General features: G+C 39.2%; 1 protein-coding gene across 2 annotated transcripts in view; it reads left to right on the top strand.

The window, feature by feature from the left end:
• grin2aa (glutamate receptor, ionotropic, N-methyl D-aspartate 2A, a) overlaps positions 1-21,300 on the top strand; it is a 116,670-nt gene that overhangs the window by 61,371 nt on the left and 33,999 nt on the right. For both annotated transcript variants that reach the window (XM_088316099.1, XM_088316098.1), the window contains exons 3-4: positions 9,543-9,709; positions 12,487-12,915. In XM_088316099.1, the coding sequence (XP_088172225.1) occupies positions 9,543-9,709; positions 12,487-12,915 (596 nt within the window). The remainder of the gene's footprint in view (positions 1-9,542; positions 9,710-12,486; positions 12,916-21,300) is intronic.

A 21,300-nucleotide genomic window follows, 5' to 3' on the forward strand; every position in this document is an offset into this window, starting at 1 on the left:
GGGCCAAAATGGGTTCTAAAATTTGACAGAGGGGCCGGATCAGGAACCGATGGATGGAGTGTTTTGGTAACCTCACCTCATTGGAGAAAAAAAATACATTTAATTTTAAATGAAAATGAACAAAAGCATTACAACAATATGGATGTCTTTGAAAAACCACAGTATTTAGAAAATAAAAACTGAACAAGGCTTATTCATTTTTTTTTTTTCAAGTTCGGCGGGCCAGATTAAAACATTTAACGGGCCGCATGTGGCCCCCGGGCCATAGTTTGCCCACACCTGATCTAGATCTTGCTACCTAACATACAAATGGACACTGGTTTTTTTTTTTTAACTATTTAACTCACAACGGACAAACCTAAATTCCCTTTTTCTTTTGTTAGAAGTTCGATCTTGGCAGAGGTCAGAGCTTTTGTGTCATGTGCTATTTTTAGATTTTTAACTATAAAGGTAGTTTACGTGTTCCCTGTGTTTTATATAATTGCCAAATAGCGTTTTAAAATAGTCTCCAATAAAATGGCAGGCTTTGGTTCACATGACCAGCCAGGCGACAAAAAATAAGTCTGACTTATGGTGTGTAAAATATGGTAAATATTTCCTCTTAGTCCTCTCTTCCAGTCTGTATGTTCGAGGCTCTCCTTCACTGTCAAAACAAAAATTGAGGAGACTTGTTTTGGTTTATCAGCTCCATTGCTCAAATGTTATGGTCGGTGGCCCACCAAAGAGGCTGTGTTAATCAAACCTGGCTGTACAAATGTGTTTTTGACCCAGTTGAGTCTCTCCCTCTCTGTTGAAAGAGCAAAGAGCCACAGATGCTTGTGTCCACTCACGACTCAAGTCAGATAATATTACTGTCTTCAGTCCTCCAGCAAGGCTGCGTGAGGACGACCCCGATACTCCAAGATGTTTGTTTGCCTCCAACCAGCGTCATCGGTGACTCATTTTTGTTTGCCGTCACAGTTGCTTGTCGACTCTGTGACCGTTTGCACTTTCACTATGTTCCCTACAATTACGTATGTCCTTGTTGCGGCGGCATTCGTTCTGTGGGCTCGTTTCATGAGGCTTCCCTTCTTCTTACCCACACGCTGAGTGCCTTTTTCTTTTTTACTTGACATGCTCAAATATTTACTGCATGAACTAAAGTTACAATGAGTTGAGCAAAGTCTAGAACTTCTGTACTCATATTGCAGTTCAGGCTGTTTGGACTACGGATTCGCAAATCGCGACTCACCCACTCGCAAATATTTCTGTTGAACATTATTAAACAATTACAGAATAATGCACTTATGGGGCAGATATAACTAACAGTATACTATTTTTCTTCACTTCCTGACCAAGAAAAATACATTTTAATATTTTCTTGATTGAGAACAGAATGTGAAGTGCTCTCAATGGTTTTATTGGATGGAACGAAAACTGGAACACTCTCTGTCAAAGTGGAGTGGAAGTCACAAATGATGAATAATTATATTTAGGGAATGTGGATGTCACACTGATATAATAATTGCTATTTTCTCCTAAAGAGCTTATTGTCTGTAAATGACGATTTACGATTGTACTCTGCTGGCGTAGTCTGTTTGCGTGTGAAACGGTGCACACAGATCTGGCCTGATGGACTCCTCCCAGGAGTGCTGTCCTTCTCTTTGGCCAATGAAAGCAGCCAATTACTCTGCAGGCCCCGCTGGCATCCAATCAAACAGAAAATGGGAAAGTTTAGAGATGATGATGGAGTTCGGTGAAGAGCACTTACAGTGCACTTTGTCAATGTAAGGGAAAATCAGTGTGCTTGCATTCCGGCAAGGGAGCTAAACGGATAAACAGCTCACTTTCATACTTTTTCACCTTTGCTGATGGTGAACAATGATAAGTTGCTTATCGAAGTTGTAAGCTTTTTTTCTCGTATTAAAAATTTGAATTGAATAATACTTTCCAATTTGTCATGCATTATCTTCCAGTTTTGCAAATGTAAAGGTTTTGCTAAGTGTAATTAACACAGGAGAACATGATTTTTTATTTTTTTTTGGTAGGGGTGGGATATGTATACAGTAAATGTAAAGGCTATTTGAAACTGGATCAACAGCACCTCTAGTGGTTGCAGCCCGGTATTACAGCAGTTTAGCGTCAACTGATTCAAAAGAAGCAATCACCAATTCCATACACTACCATAACCACATAACATAAACAATTATTCAATTGATCATCTCTAAAGCGGCAATCAAAACTGAGCATTGTTAAGTGCGTAAACTTAACGCTCTGAAGTTTTAAAAAAAATGTACGGCTGTAGCAAATGATGTGGTCCAATACCTGAATTGATTCCTCTGACCTGTAAAAATAAAACAAATGATGCAAGTTCCAGCCATGCTGAACTCTGCCTGCTCTTATATAGTTCGTAGCACAACCAATACATCCTTCCCCTTGGTCTCTTTTTCCTCTTCAATGTCCCCCATCCTATCGCTCGCTGACTTCACTCTTTGCTCTTCTCCACATCTATCTTGCTGCCACTTGTTTCATCCATCCCGATTGCACCCACCACCACCCAGCTATGTTTGCGTCCCCTTGAAAGTAGGTCTCTCTGTGTCAGTCTGTGTCTGTCAGAGGCTGCACTGATGAATCACTGATACTGTCAGCATAGTTAGTGACGGCCATAACAGCTGACGGATGCATCTTTGCGATCAGCAAATCATGCGTTAATGATCGAACCCCACATAGTTGTATGTCAAAGTGGAGGCAGCAGGGTAATAAGGATGGGAGATGGAATGTCTTTCATCATGTATATTTCTTGACATATATAAGGGAACCTATATTCGTGTTACATCACGTGTCATTTCAACATTATTCAAATTGTGAAATTGCATTTGCAAACATAACCATTGTTTGTGTCGGTTTTGTCATTGTGTAAATTTGGCCTTTTCTGTCTTTTTGCCAGTGGAAGTCCATTAGATTTGGTTGTTTGTTGCTATGAAAAGAACTCAGCGTGAAACCTAACCTCCTGGCTCACACATCAAAATACATGAATGCTTTGTAGCACACGTGGCGACCGTGGGTCTTTGTGAACAAGCATTGCATGGTGACCACATAAACATGCTTTTGTTTGTGCTTTAAACTTTGTGACTTGTAATGGATGAGTGACAATGTGTGCACGAAGAATTCAATAAACCACCAAATTGACATTTGGGGCTGCTAGTCAACTTCGTACGGCCATTTTTTTTTTACACATTATAACTCAGTTAACTGAGTTTATTTCAAAAATAATCTGCATACTTTGCAAAGCCAAATTCAAAATTCTGTACAATATTAGCTGTGCATCTTCAGCACATCGTCTCACAACAAAATACCTCAAGTTACACCTGGGCCTTGCAAAATGCTGGAGTGTGGTGCTTGTGGGCAGAACGAAATGTACTGTGTAGGTTTTGAGAAGGAAAATGGGAAATTTATTGCAATTAATATATATGTATATATACATATATATATATATATATATATATATATTTCCATCGATGACACAATGCTGCTGTATGTTCACTACTCATTCATATTATGTGTATCTTCTATTTTATTTTGATTATAGATTTACGAATTCACGTAATATATTCATGTATTCTTTTAAATGCGTACCGGAGGCTTAAGTAGGAGAAATACTTCCACCGAGAATGATCGTCAGGAGCTCGGAATTGATAATTGGGTACAAAGCAAAAAGGAAAGTAGGACAAGAAACCTTCAAGTAAAGGCACCAAAGAAAGAAGCAGCAAGCAAAAGGAGGCGATGCTGGAGGATGAGATTAGGAGCGCAAGAGCGCTAAGACAGCTAAGATGAAGAGAATAATTATGATGGTTGGTGCTGCTGCTGGCAACTTGACAACTTTCATAATGATGACCGGGGAATGATGATAACTAGTCATCTATCCATCCATTTTTTTTCGACGGCGTATCCTGTTAAGGGTCATAGAGGAGATTTACGAGTGTTTGCGAGAGTAGCGCATGTTGATGGTTAATTGGGATTCATCAATGAACTTAACAAGCTTTTGGAATGTGGTGGAAGGGTTAAAATTCCACTTCGGAGGATCAGAAGTAATTGTTGAACTTTGAATCTCAGAAAGAAGAGGCAGTCATGGCGGCAACTTTGTAGCTAAACTGATACATGTGATTGCGTGAATCACTTTATAACCTGAACTGTCCTGTTCTCCTTTTGAATCTCCACTAATGTTGAACCACTGCAATGCCATATTTATGTTTGTTCGCCATCTGAATAGTTTCTAGATCAAGGAAAATTGCCTTTTGAATCGGCAAACATTACCATTCTAGGTTGGAGCGTGTTCAGTTCATACCTCCGGGCAGATGTCTTCAGTCCTGTTCCTGGAGTGCCGCTGTCCTGCTTGTTTTCCATCTCTCTCTGCTGCAACACACAGATAACCAGCAAGGTCTGCAGAAGCCGGATAACAATCCTGATCATTTAAATCAGGTGTGTTGCAGCAGGGAAAGATAGAAAACAGACAGGACAGAAGACCTCGAGGAACAGAATTGAAGAACCCTGCCTTCGGGACTCAAAGAAAAAAAAGAAACCAAAGTACATTATGTATACAGATCTACTTAGAAAGCACTAAAGTCATATAATCTGGTGACTAATGAAACGAAAATGTCATCCACCCTTGGGAATATCGGGCCATAATCGCCCATGTGTGTCAGAGGGGAAAAGGTGCACACACAACTGACTGAAAAAAATAAAAAAAGATTAATTCAAGGCAGGAGAGGCTCGTTAAAAAGAACATGCACGTGCACATTTAATTCGTCATAATAATGAGGTCAGTCAATTGGATCATGTTATCCATCCAAAATTGACTACTTCATCTTTTTCACAAATTTCAATTACATTCACAATTCTACAGGATTTCAAACCAGCCTCCCCCGATCCTCCCCCTACGTTTTACTCAAAAAAGCAAATATCAGCTTGATCAGATGGTCTCCCAACGCAGATTTTCTCAATGGAATCGGAATAAGGGTGTCCCCACTTGTCCTGACGGAACGTTACTATGGCCTCCTGGGCTCTCCTTCAAAGAGTGCATAGAACAGGTTCTAAATTTGAACGCATGATTAACCCTATATTGCCAAACGCATCAAATTTGATAACAATAATTTCTGAGCCTTATTGCATCGACAAGAGTTACTGTTTAAAGTTAGTTTTCCAAACTAAAATATTGATGCTTTTGTTATATAATTTGAAGGTCAGAATGGCACAAAATGCCCATGGTATCATTTGTGATACAAATATGAAATTATATTTACAAATATTTTTTTAAGTTTTTTTTGGGGGGGGGGATTTTGTTACAGAGCCAAATAAAATTTTCTGATTCCAAAAATCTGAATTTTCTGGCCATTAATTCTGGGGTCAGGCATTATAGAGTTAAAATTTATATCTCAAAATAGTAGCAATCCCTTGATGTAATCCAAAATCATGCAAAAAAAAAAACAGAGCGAATCCCCAAGATTGACATGGAGTCGCTTGCCTGAGAATTAGAAACAAACACACTCCTAGGTTTTGTGTGTACGCATGATCAGAGCGGTTCTGGAATTTCAGCACATCCTCATGCACAAGTCCAAGTTGATAAATCTCATACTTTGTGTGGAAACGGTCATTTGCATCGCTTTGTGCACGTTCCGCTACACGCTTGATGCTGACGACTGATACTCCCGTACCCCCCTTTCACATGTGCAGGGATTCAATTTGTTGTTGGAAAGTTTTCTATTAATTTGGATTTTTGTTGAGGAATTTCTCAGACCTCACAACGTACCTCCTCCCTTAGTAGCATCGTTTGGGACCTTCCTTTTGTTTTTCTCTTTCGTCTCATGAAGCCATCAGACCTCCTGTACTGTCTCCCTCTGTTGGTCATTATTTTTATGTCTCTTGGATGGGTTGAAACTGTTTTAAAATGACTTTTGTTGCTCTGTACTTGTGACAGGTGCAAAGACAATCCTAATTCTATTTCCCGAAAAGAAACGGGCGAATTTGGCCGATAATGTGTAGTAGATGATTTTCATTAACAACCCGAATACTGAAGAAATGTTAATCAATACATAATGTAAGTAACAAAAATACATAGGGTGATTGGATGTATTGGAAAAAAAATTTTTTTTTGAATGAACTGAAAAATCCTCTTCTGAATGCTCATGATTGTAACTTGTAAACAGGCGGAAGGTTGTTTCCCAGAGGAGTGCAGCAAAGTACTGGCCTTATTGAATAGATTGGGAGTGGGTGGGAGTGCACGTTGTGGATCATCGGAAAGGTGAAAAAAAAACAGACCTCCTGGACAGTGAGTTAACAAAACTAAAGGAAGACTCTGGGAGCAAGATATTGGACTTATTAGAGTGGGAGAGCGAGGCAAATGCCGAGACAAAGATCGAGGAGAGAGAGAGAGAGAGAGAGGGATGATGTTATTTTGTCAGTGTTTCCCCGTGGGGGGCTTGGCTGCTTGTTAAAAAGTCTTGACAGAGAAACCACAGCAATAATACAAACACACACACACACACACAAAGCAATATACGATGCTACCCCTATGCTCTACACTCGACTTTAGTTTCTTCCTCTCCAACTGAGTTTTAGCCATGGAAATTTACTGCCAAAAATACTCGACTGTGACATCACAAGGAGGGTTTCATCAACATATGCATGAGGTGAAAATTAGTGGAGCAGTCAGAAAGCCAGTTGTTTGTTCTTCATCACATATTCACAATTTCGGAAGCTACTCCAAAATGCTTTACATTAACGTACTCTGCTTATTGCAACAACAAATATTATAATATTTTTTGTAAATATTATAATATTTTGACTCCCCATGTATAAAAATATAATTGGTTTCCATGGAGCTATACCCACTGAGCATCATTTGATTTAATATTCCGGCTTTGCTAATTTGCTTCTATGTACACTGAATTCACGTGAACAAGATTACACGTTTTGTACATTTCTATTTCTGTGTGTCTTTTGCATTGTATCTGAGAGAATTCAAACACACACACAGAGTAAGCTGAGGATGCACTGGTTTCATAATTGGGCACAAATTGAGTTCAAATATAGTGTGCTTATAACAGTAGGAAAAAAAAATTGGATGATTTTATAACCTTTTTCTCACCGAGCATCAATGATATGTAAATGAGCATAACTATTTAATTTGTGCTGGCCTCGTTATTGTATCCTGATTTGTTTTGTTAAACAACCTTGATGGCACATATGGTAAACATAAACAGGATTAGAAACAAGTGGATGATTCCAGGTGGGACACATTGAGGGGTTTTATGATCATGCGTTTATAATTAGCTGTAATATGTCTACAGGTGACTGCAAATATTCTTTTCACCATGTGGTCGAGATGCAAAAGCTCAATATTTTACATTCACAGTGTGTATGGAATTTATCGTGTGTGCGTGGTTCTTCGACACCACAAAGCTTGTCCAGGGTCCCACGTCGGCAGTCAAACATGACTCGTGCTGAAAGACGGAGATTTACATTCACACCTTATATGAAATTTATTTAACCCGACTGTTGTGTTTTGGAATATTGTTGATACATATTATATGGTCATTTTACCCGAAAATACAAACCGTTATATAAATCAGCCATATGGACGATATTGATTTCCAGTTTATGATGTTTTGTATTCCTTGTCTGCCGTGACTCTGTGCTTCGTCCGTTTGGTATTTTAGCTCCCTTGCCCCCCACACAGAAATTTCCATCTCTATTGTTTTGCTGTTGCTATTTCTATCCCTGTCTGGTTATATTTAGCAACGTGCCACAGAGGATTTTTTATTTATTTTTATTTTTTTTTGGTCATATCACTGAGCATCTCCTCCAGTGGACACTCCCGGGCTTTAGAGCTCAGCATGTAACATTCTGTTTGTGCCACTAGTGCAGCTGTACAATTTCAGACATCCCTTTACTTTAGATGACAAGTACGGGGTTCTCTGTCTTTAGTGGAGTGAGTGTGTGGCATATAACCCCGCAAACATTTCTGCTTGTGTGTGTATATTTGAGCATGTGTGGCATTATACTTGTCAATGCTTGATGCTTTAGGCAACAGAGGACATGAGAACTGTGACGCCTCTTGGACAAACAATATTTGCTTAGCCGAGAAGTGTTGCTTTTAATCGTGTAAATATGAATACCAACTTGTGCATAAGAAATATGATTAACATGTTGATCACTAACTGTTGTGTAGCATTTAGCATTATGATGGGCAGACAGAAAAAACAAAGACATTTCGTAATACGTACATGAGCTGCAAGACACCACGTGCAGATTCAAAAGTAATTTTGAAAACAATACTTAGCAAATAAGACTCAGTTTCGTTTATTGCATCACTCAAAGAGGTATTTATAACGGTAACCACTTGAGAAGATCAAAATGTTGCAATGTAAATATCGACTTTCCAGCCAATATTACTGAATCTCCTTGCTAGTCACAGTCAGCCCTACATTGCTGCAAAGTGTGAGAGTGTTGAATACCGCTGTGATGAAGACGGGAAGTGACACGTCTTACAGCATGACCTCCTTGCTATGCCACCATGCTCCAGCATTACTTGTGTTTCTATGCCATGAGAGCATACAAGCACGCGTACACACACACACAAGACTATAGTAAAATCCGAGTCTTGACGTAGGGGAGGCAAAAAAAAAAAATGTGTGATTAACGCTAACACTGACTACACAGTTGAGATGGCGTAATCGCACTAGGGAGGCAAATGATTGGTCATGCATGTAGTGAAGCGAAAAAATTTCACATGGTTACAAGTGCATTCCGCTACATTCAATGCTACCGCATGTCTAAGTGTAAAATCAAAGGTAATCATGGGATGATGCAAAAGTCCAGTGGAGATAAACAGACACCCCAAAAGGCTCTCGAACCCCCTGATCTCTATGATTTGTTCATCGGCCATTTCAAAAATATCACAGCTGTTGGATATTCTTAAGGATATCTGTGATATGAGTTGTGTATGGACACAATTCCAAGAAATGCAAAACGCAGATTAATACATGCATGTGACAGCTGAAGATACTGATTGCTCCCACATTCTCATGTCTCATTATTTTTGGTCTCATTTCACCTTGTGTAATAGTCCTTGCACAAATGAGTCATTTGGTGTGAATCTGCCAACACGCGTGGAGTTAATTTGTTCACCTGCACTTGTGCTTGTCAGTGCTGTCCAATCAAATGTTTGAATACATTTAATGGGAAAATAATCCAGAGTCTAGTTTAATGGCGTGTGTTTGAGCGAGTTAGCGTGAATGGGACCTTCATTCCTCATGAACTGGGCCTAGGAGAGTTCTGTATCCTTCCCGCACGGCGTTCATCCAATTTCAGCTTAATTGAATTATTCAGAGCCCCTCACCCATACACTATATTGCCTTTGTCGGTGTTCATCTGTGTGCGTGTACAAGTTCATCTGTTCTGAGAAATATTATTATGTTCCGCTAAATTTCTTTTTGAATTTTATTTAAGGAATGGAATATTGATCATCAAACAAAATTGTTGTTTTTTTTTCTGCCTGTTTTCAGGACGTGAAGTCAACATTCTTCCAGTTTGGTGCGTCCATCCAGCAGGAGGCTCTGCTGATGCTGAACATCATGGAGGAGTACGACTGGCACATCTTTTCTATAGTGACGTCAAAGTTCCCCGGCTACCAGGAGTTCATCAACATTCTGAAAACGACTGTAGACAACAGGTGCATTTTTTTAAAATTTTCCTTTTAATTACAAATGTTAGACAGATCATTTGTACATAATGTGCATGTGAGTGTATAGTAGTCACTTCAATATGCAAAAGGGATACATGTAACCATACCTTCAACCCCTCTTTAATCTCATGTCACTTGAACTCAGAATTATGCCTCTTTTAAAATCCAAAGTGTCTCATAGCTACCATTTTACTGGTGTCTGCTCGTCAGTTTATTACAAGCTTGAACTTCACTGTCGAGCAGCGTCAGAGCCACCCCAACCCCTTCGTGTTGAAAAAGTCACTTTATATATTGTTGTACACGAAGTAATAAACCATTGGATACGACGAATATATTTGTCCATGGCAGTGAATGAGTGAAAAAAAAGTCCCTTTAGTTGGGGACATTTAACAACAATTTAGAGTTGTACAATATCGCCGAAATTGTATGTCCCGATATAAACAGTTAAATAATTCGATACCTTAACATAAAGCTCCAACTATGGTATTTTTACATAAAATTCAATGAAATGAATGTCATATTTTCTCCATTTAGCTATGTAACACATTTTATCACAAAAATAACATTTGTATTTGGTATTATAGGCACAGAACCAAAGAGTGAGCCCCAGCAGGTTTTTACACAGATGTCATTTCATACCAAAATGTAACTGCTCCACCTAATCAGCATAAGCATTGTCTCATCTACATTGCATTTGCTTAATGCATATGCAAGACAGCAAATAACCGCACGGAGGTTCAGCAAATTAGACAACTGCCGGAGGAGTGCAGCATCACATCTTTGATGTTGACTTTGTCCCTACAGAACTATGGAGCTTTACGGACAAAAAATGTCAGAATGCTGCATTGACGTCTGTCATAACCAGGAGATCATTTTCATAAAGCAAGATATACTGCTCTGAAATAAAAATTAAATATCTATTAAAAGCTTTAAAAAATAATAATTAAATAAGGGTTTCCTCTTAAATGACCTCTTCCAAAAAGTTAAGGGAAGTTGGTCCGAGCGTCTTGTTTCCTTAATAATTTCGCCATATTTTGTATTATAATGTCATCCATCATCGCAGAAGATGTCCCTGCGGTGAATGAGGTTGTTTACTGTCTTGGCGACTTACTGCACTCCGTGTTTGGCCTTGGATGTTTCATCTGCGCTCCTCATATTGGTTTCAAACACAGCAGCCCACGAGGATTTAAGCAGCACTTTTGAAATTAATGTGGATGACAGTTTGGTTTAGTACTCCTGCAGCTTTGCTGTCTCCCACACCTCTAGGTCATTTTGACTGATGCCGTAGTCAAATGCTTAACAGTGCAGCGGCCCATAATATTTAGCTGGAAGTCAAAAAATGGTTCAGCAATTCTGACATGATGGTTAGTAGTCTGTGAATTTCTAAAACCTGCGTTGACCCAAACTGTGTGGTTTGTTTTTGCCTGTATTTGTGTTACTTGTGCGCTTTTATGATGATGGTGATGATTGATGATGATGAAAATAATACAGAACACTAACAACTACAATGACTACCATCTCCATCATATACATTTAAAATTATTTCAACGTATGAGTTTATGTTCATAATTGTCCAGCTATGACACAATTTTAGAAAGCACAAATAATACTGAATTCTGTTGTTTTCAAATGTAATTGGTTGGTAAGAGGGAACTAACAGAGGTCAAAAGTTGAACTATTGTCGGCTGAGAGTACACAGCAATGCAATGTAATTTAGCATGGAAATGGAAATATTTATTCCCTCTGATTATTGACCTAATGTTGGAATAATAACAAACCATGAATTAAAGATGGGATAATTTGCATGAGTTGCGGTAATTAATTGTCGATTTCCCGTGTCGCTGTTCGACCTGCTCACTGAGCCTTGGTCATGGGCAGACAGCTTTAATAGCAAAGGACTTCTGTCATCTCAAGTGAAAATAAAATGGGCCAGTCAGCTCAGTGAGTCAAGGCTGAGCTGGCAGATGTTATGGTACTCTCAGGAGCCTACATGAAATGCAGCCTAGATAATGTAGAACGTGAGGGTGGAGGATGCTAGCGCTAAAGTTACATGATACATGAGTTGACGTCATGAAAAAAAAAAAAATACAGCAAAGTATTTTCCCTGGCAATATATTGGTCATTTAATGTTGACATGTTTGGTAGTATCCTTAGCGCATTTATATGGACATATAATACATTAAAGTATGTGGCTATCCTCTCATTGACTGCTATTTTGTAGCTCGCGGGGAAAATTCATCTAAATCCACAGCTTTCTACCAATTTGTTCCACATTGTGTTTTTAATTACGTCCATCACTGATGCAATTCCGCTTTGTCTAATGGGATCTGCGGAATATTATCACTTTGGACATTTTTAAAAAAGATCAGCCATTCGATAAGAAAGATAAATGATCTTATCGCTCTTATCTCGTGGGACTTTAAATGAGCGCTTTTTACATCTCACTTCAGATAACTTTCTAGAGAGATGGATAATAAAAGGGATTTTATCTGATCTATGTAGACTGATGCTGTACCCTATTTTGAGCAAGATGGGTTTGAAGCGACAAGTAATCTCAACCGAATCAGTTTGATCCAAATGATGGACCAGAAATGCTGGTATTTTCCTAGAATTTCCTGGAAGCTTCTGACCTTACTTGGGAAACTTTTATTATTTGCATTCCATTTAAGACAAATCACACCAAAACAACGCAAATTATAAAGGGTTACGTACTTTCCTTCAAAGATTTCACAGAATTAATCTTTCAATGCTTCCGTTATTTGCAGTTTTGTTGGCTGGGACCTGCAAAATATCATCACTCTGGATGCAGTGGAGGAAGATAGCCGGTCTCAGATCATGCTGAAGAAGGTCCAGTCGCCGGTAGTTGTTCTCTACTGCTCCAAGGACGAGGCTGTCTACATCCTGGAGGAAGCTCGCTCTCTGGGCCTCACAGGCTTCGGTTACATCTGGATCGTACCGTCTCTGACCACCGGCAACCCGGAAATAACACCTGAAGAGTTCCCATCGGGAATGATTTCGGTCTCCTATGATGACTGGGATTATCCGTTGGAGGCACGCGTGCGAGATGGTTTGGGGATCATAACGTCAGCCGCAGCAGCCATGCTGGATGAGTACGGCGACATCCCTGAAGCTCGGACGTCTTGCTACGGCCAGATAGAGAAGACCAGCAAGCTGCCACCTAGTGCACTACACAAGTAAGTGAAGCATGAACAAGCATATTTATATTGACGTATATTGGTGTGGCGCTCGTTGAGACAGCATCGATTAATACGTGCATATATTTTTTAAAATGTGTTATTTGAGCGTTAAAAGTCTAGCATAATTTTCAGCAAGTATGTAAACTGATTTCTGAAAGTAATTCTGAAAATACATCGGCAATTGTCGCTCTACATTTTCTTTTCAAGAAATTCATCTCATTTAAACCAGACAGTTTGGATTGGAAGTTTGTCATGGGTTTGTATTGTACTTATACATCACCCGTTCTTTGGCGTACGTGTCACAGTTGTACAGTAAGTAATTACGGGAAATGAAGCTTCATAAAGCACTACTGATATTTTTTACACCTCTAGATGGTGTTCTTGGTTTAAAGATGAAGGTGAGCACAATTGAACTGTCTTACAGTTCCACTGCAACTTTAAACCAAGAGTGCCATCAAGAGAAGTCCAAAAATATCCTGAGTGCTTCATGAAGCTTCATTTGCCCATCACTAACAGGTGGCGCTCTTTATTTGGCATTCAGGCCTGTCTTCGTAACCTATAATGAAAATGCTAGCCGCATCAGGATTTCAGGTATCGACCTTGATGGTGCACCTTAGTGGAAATGTCAATCAGGTACACAGGAATTTATTTGGGTCCATCTTACTCTCACATCATTATATTCTCCTTTGTCCGCCCTGCTAATTATATAATGTTCAACCCAGTTTAAGTGGAGCATAGCAAGATGCAATAACAGAACGCCGGAGCTTAAAAGAAGGAGGAAGAGTGGGAGTGGGAAAGTGAAAAGAGGCTGATAAAGAGGTGAATGAGAGTTTAGGTGGAAGTTTTTGTTTTAGACATTGAAGACAGTGGGGGGAGGGTGAAGAAATGGATACAGGGGTAGCAGAGGGATGCTGTGCTCTAAAACTGAAGAACCTCTTGATGAATCCTTCTGTCCCCCCCTCTTCTTTTTCTCCTTGTCTCACATCCACACGTGCCTGCTCTCCTTCTAACCTTTTTAGAGCTGTGAGGCAGCCAGTGAGAAATGTTGTAGGTGGTGCCAGCTCTGTCAGGCTTACATTATGACAGAAGACGCACACGTGCACATTCCAAACACACTCCGAGCCACCTTGCAAAATTGTGCAGTATTTTAAAGAGTCTGTGAAATTATTTCAGTTAGGCATTGTTTATTGTATCAAAGAGGGAAATGGGAGCAAATTCTGCTCAATCAGGACATCCACGAGAGGTCAATCCGTGCCAGATGACTATTCCCATCATGCTCAGCTGCCTCAGGTTGTTTCCCAGGTGATGAGGGGCTACAGATGGCTTTGTCTGGTTGAGAGAACTCAGCCAATGAGGCCCCGTGGCCTGGACTTGAGAATCATGATTGGTCAAGCCGAGGTCAGCCCTGTGGCCCATTAAAAGTTGTCAGAATGTCAATGGCCAGTGGCAGAGATTAGGGGATAAGGTTAACACCCTTGAAAAAGACATGCAGCTACATATATTAAATGGTTAAGTAGAGAAAATGTAGTCATTTGCAGCAGTTCAGTCCTATTCTTTGTTGTTGTGGCTCAAAAGTCAAGTAGTCAGAGCAGGCAAGTCAATTAATATTCTTCTGTACGTTTTCAAAATATGTTTACGACTGTATTTAATTTGAGTCAATAAGCAGGGAAATAGTATACAGCACAAACACAAAAGCTGACAAAGGGATTAACACAACCAACAACACTTTAATACAAATCTTCTTGCTCATTTTTCTTTTATTAATGAAATATCACCTATGTTAAAAATGAGATTGTTAGATCGAACTTCTGTAAAATATGATGTCTTAGATCCAATCATTTTTATTTTGGTAGACAGGCGCCAGTATGCTCGGCGGAAAAATGAGCACCCCCGATGCATCTGAAAAAGTCGTCACAGAAGGTACAATGTGCTCTTCATAAAAACAGGTGCAATCCTTCTCATGCTTAGGGGAAAGTCTAGTTAAGTGTGTTTGTGAATATTGCACGGCGCATCGCTTGGTGTTTTGGAAGATCCAGGGCGTTTTCACGCAGGTACACCTGCCGAATTGGTGAGAAAAACACAAATGTTTCCACTAACATTAGGAGCTGCTCAATCATCTCACACAAAAAAAGTACTGAGAACTGACAGAAGGACAGCTTCTCTCTGGAAGGCATCAGAAGGACTCAAGCAACACAGAGATTGCACATCTCAACACACGTCATGTGTCCTTAAAATTGACCCACCCCCTCACTGCCCCTCAAAAAAGTAAAACAAGTGCCATTATATAAAAAAATAAAAATAAAAAAAAAGAGAAATTCAGACAGGAATGTCAATGAATATAATGAACATTTAATCCATGTAGAAAGAAAGAAATAATAGAAATAATACATATTTTTATTGTTGTGTTTGTAATCAAAATTGCAATCACAATATTCCCGCGTAAAAATATACAGACAAGAGCAATGGCCACTGGTGCCAACTGAACAACCGTTATTTTTTTTCCTCTGAATTGAATATTCTGCGCGCATGAGCGGGTAAGCGTAGTGTCTGGACTTGTACACGTACACATTAAAAGCAAAAGAAATGTCCCCTAACCCCTGAAGAGAAGGTGCTGTCACGACAGATTTACAGTGGACTACTCACCTTGTTGTGGCGAACAATGTGCTTTCAAATACTTCAACATTTCCTTGTCAGTGTGTGCACGCGATGTGTGTGGGGGGAAAGTGGCGTGTCGCTCGTTGTGTGTTTTGACAGGTAATTTCAGTCTGGAGCCCTGATCTATTAGGGGCAGGCCTCACAGAACACACACACTCACTTAGACACACACACAGTCAGGCTGTTCTGTTAAATATCGTGGCTCAAAGTTAACAAGGAGCACATGGGGGGGAAATGAAACAATTCAGAAACATACTTTAATATATAACTTACTGGACTCTCTATTGTTCTTATATTTTCCTGAAGTGACGATGACATCTTTCTTTTTTAATTAAGGCCACAATATCTATATATAAAACGTGAAAGTGAAATACTCTTTTCTGGCCTTGAAATATTTATTTGTGTTTGCCTTAAAAGTGGAGTTAGAGGCCAAGGCTAAATTCAATGTAGAGTACCAAGTTTGAATTTTAGAAAAGCATTGTGAGAAACCTGGCATTGCAGACTATCAACCAGAACACAATCAGTAAACGTGCTTGCCTGAAGGACTTTGACTGTTGCAGTTTCTAATGAAGGTGAGCGCCATTTGCTTCCATGGATGTTAAAGTAGTTCATGGGAATCTTATTAAAGCCACAGATTTGTATATTATGCGTTCACGAGGCTACAAATTAGAATATTGTCCACGTTATATTTACAATTTAAAATACCATGTCAGGCCTGGGGTTAGATGCATTGTTTCTTTTCTTTTCACTGAATTGGTAAAATCTTGATGTTAGAAGGTGGTCCATCGTACTTTCTCCATTCCAGGCACATTAATTGCTTCTCTGACCTCAATTAATTTGTGATCTTATATATTTGTTGGTGTAAAGCCAGACACAAAACAATTAAGCACAATAAAGGATATAAAATATCTCAAACATTACATTCATAACACTTAAAATCTCGACTGAATTTACTGAAACATTATCATAAAGGGAAAATGCATTAATGGGAAGTGCACAACCACCACTGTGGGAACGGTGAGGTGCATTAAGTTTAACGATAAACGAGTCCAATTCTGTAATTCTAATCGAAATTACACCTGCCTATGAGCATAATGAACGAAGAAGAATCAGTCTCATAAACAGTTCCCACATAAACACATACATGTCAAATGAGGCACAATTGAGAAAATATTGATTTTAGAAGACGGACAGCCTCTTTTTCGAGAGCATGAATAAAAGAACCAAAGGACATTTGTAACTCATTTTACTACGTTTCAATTCAAGGTAGCTTGGAATATCGAGAGCATGAATAAAAGAACCAAAGGACATTTGTAACTCATTTTACTACGTTTCAATTCAAGGTAGCTTGGAATATCACAAATTTGTGATCATATGGCTATGATATGATCAAATTACAATACGAGTTTCACATGACTTTCTGCAACAATCAATGCTATATGCCAGGCTTTTGTGCAATGTTGCATCTCTGCTGTGCTTTAATCACAGCGCATCAGTCAGGGAACAATTCAGGGTGAACGATTAATAGAAGGATACGTCCCATGATGTCAAACGGAAGAGATGCATATACCTTTTAGAACTGCCTGGCTTAATGTAACATCTGTGGATGCAATGTGATCATTAAAGTAGCTAATTAAGAATAACACTGCCATCATGATATTATGCTCATCTCTCAACCACTGGGATGGTGGTCTTGAGTTTCAATCCCTTTACTGGTCGCTCCATTTATTTATTTATTTATTTATTTATTTATATATATATATAGTCTATTCTTAAACATCAAATTATTTAGTGGTGCTAAAGGTCATTTTTGGGCGCTTCATGCATCATGTGTCCAACTATTTCATCCATTTAAATTATTATAAAGTTGTTATATTTCATAGTAAAGTGGTCACAAAATGCCTTTAACACATGCGCACACAGAAAAAAAGGAGATTTGGTGCGAAAAGGGGCAGGTCCAGCTCCTAACAACCCAACCAATTTGATCAGATAAAAGCAAACAATTAAGGCTGCTTTGCATTCAGATCTGTCCGGTGTCAGATAAAGTTATAGCGGCATTAATGGTACACAGACTTTGGATTTAAATTTAATAGCTAGCGTAGGTATTACTTATTGCAACATATACAGATATGCGCTTATATAATATATGCACTTAAGTCGATTTAAATAATTTCCATACTTTAAGTCGCTGCTTTTTTCTCAAACTTAGAACACTTCTGGTTAATGTGATGTGGTTCATCAAAAAAAAAATAATTCAGGCGAGCTTCAAGCCACCGATAGATTTATCCATAGTCTCGTCACACCTGACCAATGACATTTCTGAACATGTCACAGCGGACAGAGTGCACGGAATGTTCATCAACCATTTGCGGTTGGAATGCGTCCGCGTGAGGGCGGAGCAGAATGCCTGAAGAGAGGAATGCGGAAGTATGAGACGTAGTGATGCGAGGCTGTTTAAGGAGCAATTGAGGGCGAAAAGAAGAATCTTGAGTTGAGTTTAATGAGCATAGGGAACGAGTGCCATAAATACTGCCATCTCCGAAGTGCTGTCTGAAGTTTGTTTGTCAGTAAATCTAATTCAAGCGTTGTGCCACTACAAATATAACAATGTCTTGAGATGGATTAAATATTACAAAAAAGTTTGCGGTTGTAATTCAGAGCGGTGGAGAAGTTAAGAGATATGTGTGCAGTAGTAATCTATTTTGCTACAAGTAATTTCTTAGTACAATGCTGTTCAGTTCTATAAAGTCGAACTGTAATAAAAATGTTGCTAAATTAATAGGAGCATGGTTTCATCTTGCACTTTTAATAAATAATGAATATTCATAAAGAAGACACGGTGACAGTATGTGTAATAATAGATCAAGTAATTCGAGATAAATGTCTTCTACAGTGACGAGTGAGTGATGGCTTCCTCAAAAGTTTTTTTTTTTCCATCTCAGTATGTGTGGTAGTGATTTTATTGTCACTTACCCTGCAGGTAACACAGTCTGAGACAATGAGCGATGAGCGGGAGGCACTGAATTCCTCTTAAGTCAATAAATCATGAACAGCACGCATGTGCCTGTGTGAGAGTACTCAATGTGTGAGAGTATGCAATAGCTCATTACAAAGAAAAAGCAGACACTTTCAACTAAAAATAATGACGATTTGATCTCATGAGAATTTTGTAGGCAAGAGGCTTTTTTCTCTTCCTAAAAGTGCGACTTTGGAATATTGGTAATCTAAGTTAAATTTAATGATGTATTTTGTTTTTTTAATGAATATCATAATATTGTGTTTTATTTTAAATGGTCGTAAGATTTGAATTTCATCTCAGTTCACCTAACCACCACCCTGACTTTGAGTCTTACCAAAGCTGTGTCCCTCAATGATATGCACAAGCATGATTCTCAAACATAGCCATAATGGCATCGCATTTATGAAAGTGTGAAACTGTGGTAAATGAAAAGAGATAATGCTGTCCAGCTTTAAAAAAAAAAAAACTGCGCTAGCAATATTAAGGCAACATTAGCACTGCAAACAAGCTAACGTTAGCCTCGGCTGCTACATTGGTAACCTCATGAGCAATTAGTGTTACTACAGCACTATATGTTATCATCTTTATTTTTATTTTTTTTATTTACAATCAATTAAAATAAAAAAAGGTGATTAAAATACCTATATTAATAAAAAATCTGTTAAGCGGGATCCTCCAGCTGCCTCACGTCACTTTGCGTCATCTGCCGTTTGCTCGAATTATGCCCAGTGGTTGGGAAGCCAGAAGTTGATACTCCAAAATAATTTCAGCAATGGTCCTGAAGCCCAACAGGGTGTGCCGTTGACTGGCTATGAGTGGTAATAATTTTTGCTATCATGAGGTGAATGATTGACATGTCGCCAGTCACACTTTGTGTCTCTGATAGTTTGTTTTTCCCTAATGCACTGGGGTTCGTCGGAACAACAACAAAAAAAATAATTGCAAACTCCTCATTTAAAGAGGAAGTCAACCCCAAATTGTTGTGCCATGATCGTTACGTGAGCACTGAGCGACGGTTATGTCATGTTCAGTCCACAGCAGTGACAAAATGGTCGCCGCCTGAGATGGCTAAAAAAACGTGTGGATTTTACTGCTTAACTCATATCATACAAACGCAATATCAATCAGAATGCCATTTTACAACTAGTGGGTGTGCATAGAAGGTATTCCAGTAAAGAACATTTTGGGGTTGACTTCCCCTTTAAGTTATTTGTCTTATGTGTAAACTGAAATTTTCCTTGCGGGTTATGGCTGTGCATCCCATGCGACACCGAGTTGCTGTAGAGCTATAGGCTAAGCTTATTTATGGAAAGGCTATATCCACGCCTGCCAAGCATTCCCCAACATCATCTTATAGGATTACGAATTTCATGTAAACTGTTTCTGACTGGTGAATTTCAAGTAAATGATACTGAAAAGCTCATAGTGCATGAGTGACAGCAACAAAGCTCTCCGACAGATAAGGGATCAATCATGTTACGTTTACCTGCGTTTGAAAAGCTCAAAGCCTGAAGACAAAATAAGATCCGACACGATTAGAGAGCGGCTCCAAAGGAAAGGCAATGATAAAAACTGCAATTCCCAACACACACCATATTAAATAATTCCTCATTAGAAGTATTTCAGAAATGTTCTCTGGTGTCCTTCAAAGTATTTACATGTTGGAGAATGACACTAAATCTGGGCTGCAATGACACACGCACACCAGGGACAGCGTGAGGTGCGAGACCCCGCTACACTGCCGTCGTCTTCACCTTGTCTAGTCACTTCCTGTCACACTCAGCGCACACCACCTGCGGTGCCGCTTGTGTCAAATGACTCTCCTCCCTTAGGATCCTTTTTTTGCAATGATTCCAGGTGTGTCATTTTATTTTAGCTGGAAATGTGAGCATCAAATATTCTATAAAAAATAAGGCGGTTTTCACTTATTGATTGCAGTGCATGTATTTGCTCCTCTCTGCAGTGCACACATAATGCCGGTTAACTCTGGTGCAGTGCTGCCCTCCCATACCCAACCCCTTTTTACTCCAAAAGTGAAGAAAAGGAGGACACAATACCACTGAGGATATTTTTATCCCAACTCAGTTGAGGCTTCGCTCGTCATGCTTTCCCTTCTTCACATTTTGTCTCGCTCACACCGATTGCCCTCTCAGTATTTCGGGGTGACCCTTCTTCACTGTTTGCTCACCTCTGCCCCCCGTTTTCATTACCATCTAATGAATACAGAGATAAGTGTTCTAATGGTTGCTACAGCACGGTGGAAAGTGGTTTGAACGGGAGAGAAAAAGCAATTGCATTGCAAATTGATGAGGTGGGACAAGTAATTTATGTTTGTGTGTGCTGGGGTGTTCATTCAGTTCACTTTAGGGTCATCTTGCAGCACGTACATCACCCTCCTAATGTCTGTATCCTAGCAACAATCATGAACTGGTCCAACCATTCAACTGAAATAGCCCTGACTTACACAAAGCACATGAAACACGATTTATTTTGTCAGCATCTTGCTTTATAGGTGGGCACAAAAGTTCGAATGCCATTTTAATGTATTTATTGTATTCACCTGCGTTATATCATTGTTACATATAAAATCGCTTTTGAATTAGTTTTTCTTCTTTAAGATCATAGAGGGCCATTGCTTGTGTAGTGTTTTACTAGTCTGACTATATGTGGCTGTTGCGAGATCAATCCATTTCCATAAATCTACCATT

The sequence above is a fragment of the Idiotropiscis lumnitzeri genome, chromosome 15 (genome assembly GCF_059441095.1).
Source record: "Idiotropiscis lumnitzeri isolate Australia: NSW breed Sydney's pygmy pipehorse chromosome 15, RoL_Ilum_1.0, whole genome shotgun sequence".
NCBI lineage: Eukaryota > Metazoa > Chordata > Actinopteri > Syngnathiformes > Syngnathidae > Idiotropiscis > Idiotropiscis lumnitzeri.